This window comes from Chiloscyllium plagiosum, unplaced genomic scaffold (assembly GCF_037043375.1).
Source record: "Chiloscyllium plagiosum isolate Xiang-an unplaced genomic scaffold, Cpla_swu_hap1 HiC_scaffold_12, whole genome shotgun sequence".
Lineage (NCBI taxonomy): Eukaryota > Metazoa > Chordata > Chondrichthyes > Orectolobiformes > Hemiscylliidae > Chiloscyllium > Chiloscyllium plagiosum.
In genome coordinates this window covers 52,967,864-52,986,132 of record NW_028270150.1, presented here as the reverse complement: position 1 = coordinate 52,986,132, position 18,269 = coordinate 52,967,864, and the positions used below count along the sequence as shown (strand labels likewise).

The 18,269-nt window shown below is 39.7% G+C and overlaps 1 protein-coding gene across 5 annotated transcripts in view; it reads left to right on the top strand.

Annotated features, from left to right (window-relative positions):
- The window catches only part of kdm6a (lysine (K)-specific demethylase 6A), a 243,113-nt gene that overhangs the window by 22,771 nt on the left and 202,073 nt on the right, over window positions 1-18,269 (top strand). For all 5 annotated transcript variants that reach the window (XR_015758897.1, XM_043700863.2, XM_043700864.2 and 2 more), the window contains exons 3-4: window positions 12,371-12,479; window positions 13,645-13,694. Coding sequence is in view for 4 of the 5 variants with exons in the window: in XM_043700863.2 (XP_043556798.1) it covers window positions 12,371-12,479; window positions 13,645-13,694 (159 nt within the window). In the remaining variant the exon portion in view is untranslated. The remainder of the gene's footprint in view (window positions 1-12,370; window positions 12,480-13,644; window positions 13,695-18,269) is intronic.

The window sequence follows — 18,269 nt, the reverse complement described above, 5'->3', positions numbered from 1 at the left end:
TGAAACCTCTTTAGAATTTTAATGGTCAGGAAGTTTGAAACTGAATCTTTATACTGCACTTATTTCTAATTTTTTTTCTGAACTAATTCAGTGTTCCAGGAGATTGGTGGTGTTCTTTTGACTTGTGTTCCCTAAAGCAAAACAAAATCAATTCCTGATCCTTCGAACTTGTGTCTACCCATAAACCTCCCCAATACAAACAAATTTCAGTTAGATTTCCAGGGACACTGTCATATTGGTTTTTAAAAAAAGCCCTTCAGAAACACAAACACGTTAATCATTCGACCTACTCATACTCTGACCAAAACCCTAGCAACTAGTTAAAAATCCAAACTCTCAAATAATTGATGTTAAAATGTATATATAAATCATTCACTCTATACATTGTTTGAATGTTGTTTTCATTTTAATTTAGATTCTGTTTAGAATTCCACAATCTGCAAGTGATTGCAGAGGAATTCTTGGGCATAATACTCTTCAATTAAGCTCCTCACATAGTAAGGCTGATGTCTTGCCATAAGTTTTTTTTTAATCTGCTCAGTTATGTTTTCTAACATGCTGTAAGTTATCTTTACTGGATTCTTTGACATAGATTTAATTTTTGCCATTACTTTATCGTTCCTCTTGATCACTCTTGCCATTTCCAATAGCACTGAAATAAGGAGAATGCAAAAATATTTGTGATGTTTTGTAGTGTGGCATGATATGTTTTAAATGAGTAAGACAAATTTATGGGGAGAAGAAAATGCAGGTTTCACAGAACTTTTAGTCAGTTCATCCAAGGCCATCATTCATGAAGATGCTAGGGGCTTCTTCATTGCCATTATTCCAATTGAAACTATCACAGTTGTATTACCTGTAGCTTGATGGCCAGCCAATATTTGGAATGGAGTGGCTCCTCAGTAAAAATACTGACTACTTTAACATGAAGTGAAATATGCAGGCCAGGCAGCATTTCTGGAGAGAGAAAGAGTTGATGTTTAAGATTGATGACCTTCTGTTGGAAGTGGGGAAAAATATAGAATAAACAAGTACAGAGTAATTGCAGGGAGAGCAAAAAAGCAAGAAATGTGAATGATTTGAATGACAAAAGGGACAAGGGTGCATGGCGAAAGAGTAATGAAAAAATAAACAGAATTTGATTCAGAGGATTTATAAATGACAACCAGAAGTTGTTAATACTTGCTGGCTGAGAGAAAGGGAGCAGTGAAAGTATTAAGCTCTAAATTTGAGGTAGCAGATTGAAAGTGGTGCATAAAAAAAATGAGGTACTGCTCTTTAGAATTTAATTACAGTGATGTTGCAGATTCAAATGTGGGAGTTGAATGGATGGCTAAAGCAGCAAAGGATTGAAAGCCAAGCTGTACTTGTGGATGAATGTAGGAAATAGCAGTAGTAGTCCATCTGGCCTTTTGAGTCTGCCGTACCATTTAAATGATCATGACTGATCATCCAATTCAGTATCCTGTTTCTACTTCCTCCCCTTACCCTTTGACCTCTTTAGCCTAAGAACTATATTAATTGCTTAACCAGATTCAGTGTCTTGTTCTGAACCATTTTCTGTGGCAGAGAATTTGATAGGCTGACTGGTGTCTAGATGAAGACATTTTTTCTCCTCCTGAAGAAGTGTTATTATTAAATCCACCCAATCTGTGTTTGGCCACATCTGTAAAGGAGCTTAGATGGTCTATAGTTAATCATTGTCATCAGTCCCTCAAAATATAGGATAAAATTTGTAAAGTTGGATGAATTGTGAGATGACTGAAACTCAATCTTGGGTCCTCAGGTTTTCCCGTAGTGGGGGACACATTTCATCAGATCAGATTCTATTTCTGTATGCAGAGTTTTCTAGACTTGAAATGTTAGCTTGTTCTCTGTCTCCGAATGCTGTGTGACCCACTGATCTCTAGCATTTGTTATTTTCTGCAGCCCTAAGTTGGTTTCCCTTTCTTTCCTCTGATGATGTTCCACCTTGTGGTTGATTCTCTAAACCTCAATATGTCTTGTACTTTGATGGATCAGGAGGCACCATACTTTATGGTTGAAATATTTCTCCTCCCAGCCAATGATGTCAATCCCTCCAAACTGTGGGGTGACATTAAGCTTGTACTTTTACGTTGGCCACCCTTTCAACATTGACCAAGAACTGGGGGAAGACTCTATTGTGAGAGGTGTGTTTTGGGCATCCTGATACAAAGACTGGTCCATTGGACTTGGCTCTTCAGGAGCAGAGCTTTGCTTATGTTGGTATGTTGTCCTTCCAGTTGATCCATGGGATTTGATGAAGGCACCACTGATGGAAGCTCTGAAGGACATTTGTGACATTGGTAGATTGTCCAGGTTTCATTGAAGTCAATACAATAGCCTTGTAGACCAGGACCATTGGCCTCCAGAAGTCCCTATTCTCAAAAAAAAATGTTCAGCTTGAAGGCACCATTGACATAGTTAAGCTGGTGCTGGACATCTTTATTGGTCGTCCCTTTACAGAAGTAGCAAGTACAGTATATTAAGGTGAAAGAAATGCATGTAACTTCTTTTCCTTTTTTTCTCTTCTCTGCCCCTACCAACTTTTGTACTTTGTCTTATAAAGTATTGAATCTATTACCTACTCTCCCATTTCACAGATGCTGCCTGACCTGCATGATATTTTTACTTTTTTCATTGTTCTTGCATGATTTCTCATATTTGCAATATTTGACTTGTGGTGCATGTTGGTTCCTTCCAAACGATCCTAAGTACTATTTGCTGTAGTGAATGTTCTGTAATACACATGAACAACTGTTTCCAAAGTTCTTATTTTTCTTTGATGTAGAGGTGCCGGTGTTAGACTGGGGTGGGCAAAGTTAAAAATCTCACAACACCAGGTTATAAATCCAACACGTTTCTTTGGAAGTACTAGCTTTCAGAGAGCTGCTCTTTGATCAGGTAGCTGAGGAGCAGGGTCATGCAACTGAAACAATATATTGTTTCAAACTTAGATTGCTGTGGAGGTGCTGGTGTTGGACTGGGCTCCTAGAACAATTGCACGACTCTGATCTTTTGCTATAAATTGTGTCTTATGGTCCTGCTCCACATCCACAGTTACCTGATGAAGGAGCAGCTCTCCGAAAACTAGTACTTTCAAACAAACCTGTTGGACTATAACCTGGTGTTGTGATTTTTAACTAAGACACCCTTTTTGTTTAAAAGGAAAACCAGGAGGTACCAACTGGCAGAATGCGAAGCTTTTCAGCAGGTGGCTAGTTCCCTTCTGTGTATGGAGTTGTTGGTACCGTTGCAGATGGCTGTCGTAGTTATGTCATTAAGTATAGTGAAGATCATGACAGGCAGATTTTCAGTCAATAAGGGAATCAAGGCTTGGGGGAAGAGGCAGAGAAATGGAGTTGAGTTATTCGATCATCCATGATCTCATTGGATGATAGAGCAGACTCAGTGGGCTGAATTACTTACTAGTTCTATATCTAATTGTGGGTGTTGGATTAATTTGTGACAATCCTGAATAGAAGATTCACACTTTCTTAATCTGTAAAGTGATATCACAAATATCATTGCGCATTTTGTAGCCAGTTTCTGTCAAATAGACCTTCTTCCATATTCTTGAAAGAGCTAGCAGCAGTAAAAGGAGTGCATTTTGTACCTTGCTGTAGTTGGCAAAATATCTTAGGTTGCATTTCTGCCTTAATCAGAACACATAAAAGTAAGTTAAAACAACTGTTTTTCAAAAGTGAAAATAATAAAACTGGGATTGACATTTCTGCAAGTATTGCTGTTAAATATGGAGAAGTTTATCACTGTCTCTTGCTTAATGATGACCTTATTAGGCTTGTGTTTCTGTACAGATAACCTGTGCACTTTCAGACCAACCTGAGAATGAATGACGAGTGAATCTTCAGTCTTTTTAAAATATTGCTTTAAGATGTCTACTAATTAAACCTTTATTGCTTTGAAGAGTTGTGGAAATTCTGAGATTTTTTTTTGCCTCAGCAGATGCTTTGTGATGTTTAAAAGTATGCAAATAAATTTATTCCAACAGCCCTAACATGTTTATCAATTATTGGAGTTGAATAAAATGTTGCCAACAACCATGTACTATTACACAGGTAAAATAGACACCATTCATTTCTTTCATTAAATTTTAATGCCTTGTTGATTGAAGTAAATCTTGAGATCCTATTTGATATTTTTGATTGATTTACTGTACTTGAAGTGTGTCCTCAATCATCCACATGACTGAAAATTTAAAGTTTTATTAGTGTGATGCTATGAAATTTTGTCAATTATTTGACCATTTCAGTGTGAGTGAGAAAGAGTGCTCTTGAATGAAAATACTTGTTTTACCCTTTCATTTTTCACTTTCTTTCCAGCTATAGCAATTTCTTGGCTTGGCCCTGACCCCATCTCTCTGCTGGCTTTTCTATTCTCTCTGCTTAATGCATCTTCAAAAAAAAATTGTTGGATTTTATTCCCATTAACCAATATCTATTTTTCTGAAGATGTTATCTTTAGTTCTTGCGTATGTAAATTGTTTCCTCCAAAGTAAAGGCGGCAGCTCGGTCTTTGTTCACGATTGCCATTTAATTCCTTGCGTCTCTGCCCCTCAAATGATTTTCCTATATTACTGTCCACCTCTATTCTCCTTCCTATCCCCAATCTCGTCTTCTGCCTCTCCCTAGGAAATAAATATTCCTAAAGACAAGCTCCTATCTATGTAACCCATCATTTGTCCATTTATCTCTACCTTTCTGAAGATATTGATTTGTCTCAAAATGTATCCCCGCTTCCTCTTTGAATGTCCTTTTCCCGATTACATTTCTGCAACTTTTGAGGGGGAGGGTCAGAGAAAGTCATGATTGGTTAGAGTCATATTTAGCACAAAGGAAGATGATTGTCATTGTGCAGGTGACCTGTCTTTCCCCTGGGATGTTGCTGCAAGAATTCAAGGTAGTACCTTCAACCCACGCATTTTCAACTCCTCCTCCGCATCCGTCATAAGTGGCGTTTTCACAGATTATGGTGTTCAGAGCCATTGACCACTCGTGCACTGAAATAGTCTATGCCCATGATTGCCAAGACTTTGGAGAACATTCGCATTGGCTGATGAGTTTGTTTTTTGTGTGTTTTTTATGGCACTCTGCCTGGCTATCATTGTTTCCAATAAAAGAGAATCGAACTATCACCTCATTATATTCAATGGCATCCCCATTGTTGAATCCTTCATCAACTTCATGGGATCACCATTGACCAGAAACTTAATTGGACTGGCCATATACATAGGAGAAAGTGAGGACTGCAGATGCTGGAGGTCAGAGCTGAAAATGTGTTGCTGGAAAAGCGCAGCAGGTCAGGCAGAAGAAGAGCTTATGTCCGAAACATCGATTCTCCTGCTCCTTGGATGCTGCCTGACCTGCGCTTTTCCAGCAACACATTTTCAGCTCTGGCCATATACATACTATGACTTCAAGAGCAGGGCAGAATCTGGGAATTCTTCAGTGAGTAATTCAACTCCTGAATCCCCAAAGCTTGTTCCTGGAAGGTGCATGCCCAGAGTGATGGAATACTGTTCACTTGCCTGAATGAATACTACTTCAACTGTACTTCGGAAGGTTAATACTATTCATGATAAAGCAACCTACTTGAATGGCACCCCATCTATTACCTTAAACATCCATTCCCTCCATCAACACACAGTTGCAGCAGTGCAGATCATCTCCAGTTGTGTGGTTGCAACTTAAGTCCTCTTTAACAGCACCTTCTAAATCTCCTCCTCTTAAAAGGTTGAGGCCTGGAGATGCAAAGAAGCACCGCCATCGCTATGTTCCCACTCAAGCCACACATCGTCTGTTTAAAATGTTATCTCACATTCCTTTGCTGTCAATGGGTCACAGTCGTAGAACTCCTTTTCCCAAGCATGTGTACCTATGCCATATGGCCTGTAGCAGTTGAATATTATTCAACAACACTTTCTCGGCCAATTCAGAACAGGCAGTCAAAATGACTTAACAAAATGAGAGAAGTGATGACCTAATGCTGTTATGACTAGACTATCAATACAGAAACTCTGGTAATGACCTGGGGATCCTGTATTGAATCCTGCCGTGGTGAGTGATGAAATTTGAATTCAGTAAAAATCTGGAATTGAGTCAAATGGTCACAGAAGCCACTATTGCTTATCAGAAAAACCTATCTGATGTCCAGCTGCATGTGATTACAGATGCATAGCAGCGCGATTGACTCTTAACTGCTATCTGGGCAATTTGGGATTGCTCTGGCCAGTGATGCACACACCTTGTAAATGAATTTTAATAAAAAAGCCATCCTGTCTAACTGACAAATTCTTCCTCATGTTACTTTCCAGCAACATCTTTGAACTCAGTAGACCTCCCTTGCCTGGTACCATTTTTTTTTTTCATTTTGACCATCATAACCAGAGAAACACCTGCAATGATGATTTCTAGAATCTTAACAAAAACCAAAAGGACTGCAGATGCTGTAAACCTGAATCAAAAATAGAAATTGCTGGAAAAGCTCAGCAGGTCTGGCAGCATCTGTGAAGAGAAATCGGAATTAACGTTTCGTGTTGAGTGACCCTTCCTTGGAACTGGAAGAATATTGCAACGATTATCCAATTTCTGACAGCTGAAAGTGCAGCCTCTGAGGATGGAGTAATTTTAAATTTGATGCAAAGGAAGTCAGAATTAAATGAATGCCAAGAACGCGAGGCTTTCAGTGCTGGTTGAGGTCATAAAGGGGTGGCAACAAGGCCAGATCATTGGTTCATTTAAAACGGGTATGCGAAACTTTCTTTATATTAAGCTTTTGGTGGGCTGGTCATTTGTATTATGAAGTGATGGATCCTTTTGCTTTACAATTATATGATGTAAATACAGCTTGTGATAATATGTTCTCCACTGCTTATCACTGGTCTGTTTGGGTCAGAGTAATTTCTGGTCAGTGTAAGCCAGAAATGTGCAAAAATTATTTTGGTGCAAGTAAAGGGTCTAAGTCCTTTTTAGTGGGATGGTATGAGCACAGACAAGTAATTTGTTAAAGTGTGCAAGTTACTGTACTTAGAGACATTAGTTGTGTGGAGTACGTTGGTAAGACACCAGGATTGTGTGTGATGTATCTAAGGACACTTGAGGCATGTGAAATGGAATTTACAGAGACCAGCTGTATTGATGTGATTAAATGAAGAAAGATTGAAGGTAACTTGCATAAAACATGGTACAAATTAAATTACTTTGAAGGAATAGCCTGTACCTGTGCAATGGAAGTACTATGAAGGATTAAAATCGTATAAGTGAGCTCTGCCAGAAACCATGGCAGCAGGCTGGCAAGTCACATTAAAGCAGTGTTTGGGTTAGCGGGTGTAAATTGGCGATTGCACTTCTGTTTTGAATTGTAGATTGAATTTACCTGTGTCTAGTTTTCTCCTAATGCTTCTGTTGAAATGACTAGTAAGACAAGTTATCACCACTTTTTTACATTTACTGCAATATTTCTTGTGGAAACAACTGAGTTTTGAATGATATTTGGGTTTAAGATTTAAAAATTGCAGTGCATGCTATCAGAAGAAGATTTAGGGCAGGTTTTCTGTTGTGTGGCATGTTGTATTTGAATAGCACACAATTACCAGATCTTTGCTGTGCCTTTACTCAATGTCTGAACTAATTTGGCATGTCTATTCCAAAAGGTGACTGGACCTGAAGTCTTGAGTCTGCTTTTTTTCCCACAGATGCTGCCAGACCTGAATTTCTCCAGTATTTTTTGTTGTCTTCAGAGTTCTTGTCAGCCAGATCATGGAGATGTCGCAAGTCTTCCTATAATGCATTGTGTGGAAGTGAGTTGCAGGAGCTTAGAGCTGTGGCAAGGCACACACTTGAATGCAGAGGTTTATGCTTAGAGTGGGCATGAACAAAGGGTTCAAGTGTGAAATTTTTAGGAAGGCAATTTTAAAAGGAAATTAGAGAAAGAACTGGTATTTACATCAGCCAGCAAGGAAGATTTTGATTGATAGCCAACTTTGTTAGAATAAAGTCAGGAGTGTTGACATTAATGTCAGTTGAAAACATCAATTGTGTGTGTTGACAAATTAACTTATTGTATGAGGGTGCATTTTGATGGCAGAATTGCATTACCACACCTTTTAGAAATTAAATCTCTAAGGGGTAGTAGAGGAGCAGGGGAAGCTAAGACCACAGCACAAATCACAAAAAACAAGTTATATATGTTCTGAATGTTTTTAAAGAAGTAACAAGTATTAGGTGTCTTTTCTTGACAGCTAGTCTTTAAAAAGCAGAGAAGCTATTTTCAATTTGTGCAAAGCCTTGACTAAAGCACAGGTGGAGTCCAATGAACAGTTCTGATCTCCATTTAATAAAACACAATATGAAGTATTGTAGATGTTATAAAATGGATTCATCAGAATGATACTACAAAGAGATTACAATGGGCAAAACTGAAAATGAGGTTTCCTTTTTTGAAAAGGGATGAGCGGACGGTCTTTAAGATTGTCAATAGGTTTGATAAGAGTAAATGTACGCAACTTGTATTTACATCGCACCATTTGACAACACTGCCCCTGTTTGACATTGGGCCATGTGTGAGATATTAAGACACATAATCAAAAGCTTGGTAATCAGACATAGGTTATGAAGTAGCATCTAAAGGGAGTAAAGAATCCGAAGAGGAGAAACTTGGGGTCTTGTCAGTTGAAGATATGGTCACTAGTGATGGAAGAATTAAAATTGTATTGCTCAGGATACCATCTTCACTTTTGTGGATCACTGGAACTTGGACTTGGGTAAAAGGCAGTGGGCTGAATCAGCTGATTTGGCTGTCAATTTTGTCGAGATGTTTGGAGCGTTTTTCGCAGTGAGTCCTAGTGAGGGCCATACTGTTAGGTTCTTTCCCCGAGGTTTCCTACACAAGATGCAATTCGCATACACCAACTTCTGCAAACAGTGAAAGTTTATTAAAGCTTGTACAAGCTAGGAGACCCCTTTGACCTTCCATGCAGGCGTGTGAAGTTAAATCAAAAGAGACCCCGAAGAAATAAATCACATCCCCTTTTGTACAGGTCAGTTTGGAAAGCTTACAGATACTCTGCCCCCCCCCCCATTCTCAGAGATAATGTAAGTGTAGATGCCCTAATCCTGAGGAATCGTTATGCAAACAATTTTCTGACTGATTCCCCCAAGACAATGTAGGTATGATATGTCCCACCTTCAGGTGATGGCTGTGAAAGCATTTTTGAATGGAAGGGACTGAATGAGAGTTTAATTTGATAATAGCAGGAGAGTAGCAGTAAATGGCTGGCCAAATGGTGTGTGTCATCAACATTCCTGCATGAATGTCTCCCCCACCCAAAGTGCAGTTTAACCCTTTAAAATTATGTTAATGTCCAGAAAGAGAGTACAATTTAATATTTTAACATTACAACTAAATTTGTCTTACTAACTATCTTCCCTGTCCCAGAAGCGCATCTGTGTTATGGACTAGATCAGACTTCCTCAAAATATATTTTAAAGGTAAATATAAAGGCGCTGCATTCCAGACAAGTCAATTGGTCAAACTACTTGATATGTAAAATGCAGTTTATTCATACACTCTGGTTAAAATACAACAAGGAAAGAAGTGGCTTAGCTATAACTCAATTGGAAAACTTAACAGAATAGTATATTAGTAGCTACTAAGTAGTAACTGTTCTAATATAGTAACATTCTATAGAGGCACCCTTGGCAAAAGGAAATTCAGAAAATAAATTGTCTCACGTGCAACCAAGCCGCCTAGGAGGAAAAACATAGAGAACTCGAGAGTAGCTGGGAGAGATGTACTGCAGCAACAGATCCATCCGCAGCTGCTACGACTGAGTATGAAAATTAAAATCCTAGTTCTGTGGGAGCTTGAACACACCCAGGCTGCTCCTATTTTTCCAACTTTGTAAAAACAAAAAGCCAAGGCCTCAACATTTGCCTTGTTTATTGGCTTTCCAGATAGACTCCCCTGTCTTAGAACTCTGCTGTCTTAAATTAAAACCCAGGACAAAATAACCTCATATAGTACGGTCACATTCATCCAAATTTCAGCCTCATCTTAGCAGGTTCCATTCCTGAAAGAACTCGTTACTACTGAGATATCCTGGAATTGATTGGATATAAAAGGTCGCTGTGCACCTTGACAAACATTAGTCTGGAGTTATCCATTTTAAATACTCTGACAATGTTAGAACATGGAAGTAGCTATCGCAAGGATGTTAATATTCACCCAATTTCCTTTATATGAATAAGAAAAAAAGGATAAGCTGTTGGTGTTGTATGAAAATGGTGAGTGTGCTTGTGTGGAATGTGATGACTGGGGTAGAGTTGTTGGGTTAAATGTCTTGTGTGGCTATAAATCTTCAACATGGGCTAAAAATACTTTTTTGTAGGTAGTATCCTCCTGGTAACATTCATTGTATCTGGGAGCTATGCTAATGATGTAGGCTATGGATGTACAAGAATCCCCAATTTGCAAAGGTTGAATTTACAAGCAGTGATTTACCCATGCGGTTCTAAATAGGGTTTAAATTTAAAGATCTGCCAAATGAATGTTTCTTATACTTAGAATTTACTATTTAATATTATCCTGTGCTTTGTCCCAACTTTATGTATGAATCGACTTGCAAGCCGTTTTAAGAACCTGTTTGCAACTCTGGGCCTACCTTTTATTTATTCTGTGGCCCTATCTTTGACTTCAGAAACTAAGTTGATATTTCAGACTGGCTTGGATGTTTATGTGGAGGCATCAGTCTGAAGGAGTCATTAGCTGATAATATAGAAATATTTTGTTGGCTCACAAATACCAATTTAGTTGGCATAGTTAGGGTGAATACCAAGGTTTTTTTTTAGAGGGTGAAGGAAGTCCATAACTAGAGGGCATAGGTTTAGGGTGAGAGGGGAAAGATTTAAAAAGAACCTAAGGGCTAACATTTTTATGCTGAGGGTTATGAGTGTGTGGACCAACTTGCCAGAGGAAGTGGGTATCTAAAAGGCATCTGATGCGTATAGGAATAGAAGGGGTTTAGAGAGAAATGGGGGTAGCTCTGATTGGGATGTCTGGACGGTATAGACGAGTTGGACCTAAAGGTCTCTTTCTCTGCTGTTATGCTGTGTAACTCAATGACTTTGACTCTATGATGCAAGTTAAAAGATCTGTTGGTATGGTGGTAGTGTCCCTGACTCTGGGCCAGAAGGTTTGGATTTAAGTCCCACCTGCTCCAGAGGTGTGCCATAACATAACTGAACAAGTTGATTAATGATATCTACTTTTATGCAGTACAACTGATTTGCAAATACTGATCTGGGCTTTCCTTTAAACTTGATCCTAATATGCCTGTACTTTGCAGCAGTGAAGTAACACCATGGCAATATCTAAAGCATTAGGTCATGAGAGGGAAGGGAGATGAACTCTCAATTGTAAATGAGGATATCTCCCAAAAGGTAGGAGACCTTAGTTCTCCTCTTGAAGCCATTTTGCATTGTCATTTTACAAATCTAGCAGCTATCACACATTATGATGGACCAAAAGGGAAGACATGATTTTTGCAATATTGAAACAAACTGTCATTTGCCAAAAGTAGATTGTGTATATACTGCATATTCTTGATTGATTAAAAATGTACTTTTACAGTATAGCCTCTAAATGTCTCACCTTTTTGTGTCGTGATTTTCTGTGAAGTATTTTCAATTTTGGCATCAACTTTAAACATACTGAACAAGGAATCTTTAAAAAAAAATGTAAAATAGGTAAAATTTCACTGTAACCCCGGTGCACCCCACCTCAGGGTTAGCACTCAATTCTTTTTTACATCGTTTCAATTACTTCAATATGTGAATAAATGTAGGATACAGTTAATTTATACTAGTACTGGCTATAACTCATGATTTTGTATGTCCTGGTAGGTCCAGTTCATTGTCTTATCATTTTGTGCCATTGATGTACAACTTATAAATAGTTTGCTTGCAAAACATACTTAAAAGAAAATCACAAAATTCTTTTAGACTTCCAGCAGAAACGATTGTAATGTAACATATGATTAGGAACTTCTCGACTGGGTAGACATAGACATACAATTAATGTAATTCCTATGAGGGGAAATGTGAGTTAATATCAGAGTATTTTAAATGCTCTATTTATTTGGTCATTAAACATTTTCCATCGTGAAGAGATCCTAAATTCTGGAATGGAATCATCCTCCATAGCTTCTGTACCAATATTAACATTTGTTCTTCACTGTTGACCCATACTCTCTGAAGGCAGAACTAATTCAGTGATGTAACTTAGTGTCTTTCTTAGTTTGCATTCTCATTTTCATTCTTGTTTTGTTTAGGCTATTCACTGCTTTGAATCAGTGATCAAGAAGTGTGAGGGAAAAGTTGACCATGACTTGTTTTGCCAGCTTGGTCATTTCAACCTCTTGTTGGAGGATTATCCAAAAGGTAAGTAGTGCTGTTTCCGCTATTTACATGTCTGCCCATTTATGAAAATAGGCAGTATTCCTTTGGGTTATACATGTTTCAGGATATTAAAGTTATTATAGTCTAAAGACATTGGATAAATTGCCAAATACCATGGTGTTAATGGTAATTTTGAAAATAATATTCACGTCATTGGGAATTTTCCAAAATAAACGGACAGAGGCTGTGTAGTAATTCCATAAATTAACCATTTCTGTCTCCACAGATGCTGCCATACTAGCTGAGATTTTTCCAGTGCTTTCTGTTATTAGTTCAGATCGCCAGCTGTGGTATTTTGGTTTTATTCAAAACTCCATATGTTATGTTTTTCTGTGTGCTTCAGGAACCTGGACAATAGTGAAGATGCATACAATACAATTAAAAGCCTTGAAAATGTAGGTGTTAAATTGCATGCTTAAAGACAGCTCTTCATTGGTCTTCTAGACTGTATGTATGTATCTAAAATTGCAAGAGCCAAAATAACTCCAGTGGCATTGAGAAAAGGAAATTAGATGTATTTTTGTCATTTTATCAGCTGTAATGCCATAGAGATCTCTGCTAGACAACAAAGTGGAGGGCAGTAGAAAGAACAATAGACCTAACTGGAATTCAATGGCAAATGTGATAGTGATTGCAGACAAGCCACAGTGGATGCTTGAGGATGGCAGAAGGCGTTTGGCACACCAAGATAGCTGATCTCCTAGCAGGAATTGCTACAAGCAATAGTAGTAGCATTCTATTTGCCTCTAGCTCACTGACTCTTCCGCAGGACAACTCTGTCCCACTCTCCCCTTTGATGCCTGACTCATTCTTGTTCTCCTTCCTCACTCCAACTGGCTGCTTCTCCAGCTGACAGACTTCCAACGAAGTAGCCTACTGTCCTGAAGTGTGTTAAATTTAAAATGTTGATCTTTGAAAAGATCTATTCCTGGGATATTTTGACATCTGTTGTTTTATTCATTCATGTGATATGGATGTTGCTGGTACTTGCAGCTCATTCCTAATTGCACTGGAGGTGATTTTGGTACAGTCTTGAACAACTGTTTTTCTTCAAGTTCTGTCTGATTTTGTTGAATTGCTTTGGATTGTGTTTTCTGCTATTTTGTTGCTTTGAAAATCCTATGAAAATATTTTTTTTGTCTTTCAGCATTATCTGCATACCAGAGGTACTACAGTGTACAGTCTGATTACTGGAAGGTTTGTACGATTTGAAAGATTTTTATTGAATTTAATCATTGACCTTTTATTCAGCAGTAACTTGTGTTCAGCATTGTCAGTAATAATGCTTATGGCATTTACTTGTTTTTACTTCATTTGTTAAATATAGGGAAATTGCAACATAGGGGACCCCATTTAAGTATTGGAGATTTCTGCGTTATCACCATAGCACATACTTGGCACTTCTGTCTCGTTTGTTATGTGTGGTGAATGCATATGCATTGTGTAAGCAGTTGTAGAATATTTTCTTAATTTTATGACTTGGTCAATAGACAAATGTTTTAGTTGCCAAACATCAAGCGTGTGAGTTAACACAGTCATTCTGCTTTTTAATATTTAGTTGAGACACCCAGTCCTCGTCTCAATCCTGATTAGCTCATAATCGTGAATGGTGTATAAATGTAATTGTTTTAATGACCTTGCTCCATTTTCAACTGTGGTATTGACTGTAGAACTAATCAAGATTACTTCAGTCGAAATAAATTGCTATAGAAGTAAAAACCCGCTGCCAGCTTAATCAAATTCATGAGCCATTCAAGTGGGGGGAGAAAAGAGAAATATCGTTTGTAACTGGGGGTAATCTGGTTAGAAGCATAGACACCATTCTCTCTGACCAGGAACGAGAGTCCCAAAGGGTGTGTTGCCTACCTGGTGCTCAGGTTTGGGAGATCTCATCTGGGCTGCAGAGGAACTTGGAGTGGGAGGGTCAAGATCCAGTAGTTGTGGTCCACATAGAAAACAACAACTTCGATATAACTAGGGCAGAGATTCTGCTAAGGGAGAACTGAAAAGGTGGTAATCTCTGGATTAGAACATAGAACAATATAGCACAGAACAGGCCCTTCGGCCCACGATGTTGTGCCGAACATATGTCCTAGCTTAAGCACCCATCCATGTACCTATCCAATTGCCGCTTAAAGGTCACCAAAGATTCTGACTCTACCACTCCCACAGACAGCGCATTCCATGCCCCCACCACTCTCTGGGTAAAGAACCCACCCCTGTCATCTCCCCTATACCTTCCACCCTTCACCTTAAATTTATGTCCCCTTGTAACACTCTGTTGTACCCGGGGAAAAAGTTTCTGACTGTCTACTCTATCTATTCCTCTGATCATCTTATAAACCTCTATCAAGTCACCCCTCATCCTTCGCCGTTCCAACGAGAAAAGGCCGAGCACTCTCAACCTATCCTCGTACGACCTATTCTCCATTCCAGGCAACATCCTGGTAAATCTTCTCTGCACCCTCTCCAAAGCTTCCACATCTTTCCTAAAGTGAGGCGACCAGAACTGCACACAGTACTCCAAATGTGGCCTAACCAAAGTCCTGTACAGTTGCAACATCACTTCACGACTCTTGAATTCAATCCCTCTGCTAATGAACGCTAATACACCATAGGCCTTCTTACAAGCTCTATCCACCTTAGTGGCAACTTTCAAAGATCTATGAACATAGACCCCAAGATCCCTCTGTTCCTCCACCTCACTAAGACCCCTACCGTTAACCCTGTATTCCACATTCTTATTTGTCTTTCCAAAATGGACAACCTCACACTTGGCAGGGTTGAACTCCATCTGTCACTCCTCAGCCCAGCTCTGCATCATATCTAAGTCCCTTTGCAGCCGACAGCAGCCCTCCTCACTATCCACAACTCCACCAATCTTTGTATCATCTGCAAATTTACTGACCCACCCTTCGACTCCCTCATCCAAGTCATTAATAAAAAATTACGAACAGCAGAGGACCCAGAACTGATCCCTGCGGAACTCCACTTGTAACTGGGCTCCAGGCTGAATATTTACCATCTACCACACTCTCTGACTTCGACCGGTTAGCCAGTTTTCTATCCAATTGGCCAAATTTCCCTCTATCCCATGCCTCCTGACTTTCCGCATAAGCCTACCATGGGGAACCTTATCAAATGCCTTACTAAAATCCATGTATACTACATCCACTGCTCTACCCTCATCCACATGCTTGGTCACCTCCTCAAAGAATTCAATCAGACTTGTAAGGCAAGACCTACCCTTCACAAATCCATGCTGGCTGTCCCTAATCAAGCAGTGTCTTTCCAGAAACTCATAAATCCTATCCCTCAGTACCCTTTCCATTACTTTACCTACCACCGAAGTAAGACTAACTGGCCTGTAATTCCCGGGGTTATCCCTATTCCCTTTTTTGAACAGGGCACAACATTCGCCACTCTCCAGTCCCCTGGTACTACCCCCGTTAACAGTGAAGATGAAAAGATCATTGCCAAAGGTACTGCAATTTCCTCTCTTGCTTCCCACATAATCCTAGGATATAACCCATCCCGGGGGACTTGTCTATCCTCAAGTTGTTCAAAATGTCCAACATATCTTCCTTTCTAACAAGTATCTCCTCTAGCTTACCAGTCCGTTTCATACTCTCCTCTTCAACAATACGGTCCCTCTCATTCGTAAATACTGAAGAAAAGTACTCATTCAAGACCTCTCCTATCTCTTCCGACTCAATACGCAGTCTCCCACTACTGTCCTTGATCGGACCTACCCTCGTTCTCGTCATTCTCATGTTTCTCACATACGCATAAAATGCCTTTGGGTTATCCTTGATCCTATCCGCCAAAGATTTTTCATGCCCTCTCTTAGCTCTCCTAATCCCTTTCTTCAGGTCCGTTCTGGCTATCCTGTATCCCTCCACTGCTCTGTCTGAACCCTGTTTCCTCAACCTTATGTAAGCCTCCTTCTTCCTCTTTACAAGACATTCAACCTCCCTCGTCAACCAAGGTTCCCTCACACGACCATTTCTTTCCTGCCTGACAGGTACATACATATCAAGGACACGTCATATCTGTTCCTTGAAAAAGTTCCACATTTCCACGACATCTTTCCCTGACAGCCTATGCTCCCAACTTATGCTCCTCAGATCCTGTCTTACAGCATTGTAATTACCCTTCCCCTAATTGTAAAACCTACCCTGTTGCACGCACCTATCTCTCTCCATAACCAAGGTGAAAGTCACAGAATTGTGGTCACCATCACCAAAATGTTCACCCACTAACAAGCCCATCACTTGTCCCGGTTCATTACCGAGTACCAAATCCAAAATGGCCTCCCCTCTTGTCGGACAATCTACATACTGAGGCAGAAAAGCTTCCTGGACACACTGCACAAACACCGCCCCATCCAATCTACTTGACCTAAAGAGCTTCCAATCAATACTTGGGAAGTTGAAATCGCCCATGACTACTACCCTGTGGCTTCTGCACCTTTCCAAAATCTGTTTCCCAATCTGTTTCTCCACATCTCTGCTGCTATTGGGGGGCCTATAGTAAACACCCAACAAGGTGACTCCACCTTTCCTATTTCTGACTCCAGCCCATACTACCTCTAAAGGCAGATTTCCCTCGAACTGCCTTTCTGCAGCCGTTATACCATTTCTAATTAGCAACGCCACCCCCCCTCCTTTTTTACCACCCTCCCTAATCCTACTGAAACATCTGTAACCAGGAACCTCGAACAACCGTTCCTGTCCCTCTTCTATCCACGTTTCCGTGATGGCCACAACATCGTATAACCTGATTTATGAGCTAATTGGCACAGGATCATCAAGATTAAGCAGGTAAATGTGTGGTTGAAAGATTAGTGTGGGAGAAATGGGTTTGAAATCATGGGTCGTTGGCACCAGTACTGGGGAAGAAGAGACCTATTCCGATGGGATAGTCTTCATCTGAATCGTACTAGGATTTAGCGAATCGCATAACTAGGGCTATAGACAGGGCATTGAATTAAGTGGGGGGGAAGGGAACAGTTAGAGCGGAAATTAGAAAACCCACATTTAAAGGAGGAGGTAAGAGTGCAGGTTAGCGATGTGGCAGATGGTTACCAGATAATAAAGGTGAGCGACAGAACAGTTGAGAATATTTATGCACCAAGGAATTGTATTAAAAAAAGTTGGGAAATTCACGAGTGGGAAAAATTTAAAAGCTTTGTATCTAAATGCATAAAGCATTTGAAATAAGATGGATGAACAAATCGTGCAGGTCGATGTAACCGGATATGAGAAAATTGGGATTTTGGCAGTAGGGTGACCAGGGATGGGAACTGAATGTCCTCGGGTATTCAGTATTTAGGAAGGACAGGCAAAAAGGAAAAGGTGGTGGAGTGGCATTACTGGTTAAAAAGGAAATTAACATAGTAGTGACAAGATGGAGTCTGCATGAGTTGAATTGAGAAACACCAAGGGGCAAAAAACATTAGTGGGTGTCATATATAGACCCTCCCAAACTGCAGTGCTGATGTTGGAAATGGCATTGACTAGGAAATAAGAGATGCATGTGATAAAGGAATATCAGTGTTCATGGGTGATTTTAATCTACACATAGATTAGGCAAATCAAATTAGTCGTGAGGAAAGTGTGTCCAGCAGGCTAAGATAAAAGGTAGGGAGGAGGGACTTGGGGGAGGGGCTTTGGAAATGCGATAGGTGAAGGGAGGTCAAGGTGAGGGTGATAGGCTGGAATGGGGTGGGGGTGGAGAGGTAAGGAAGAAGATTGCAGGTTAGGAAGGTGG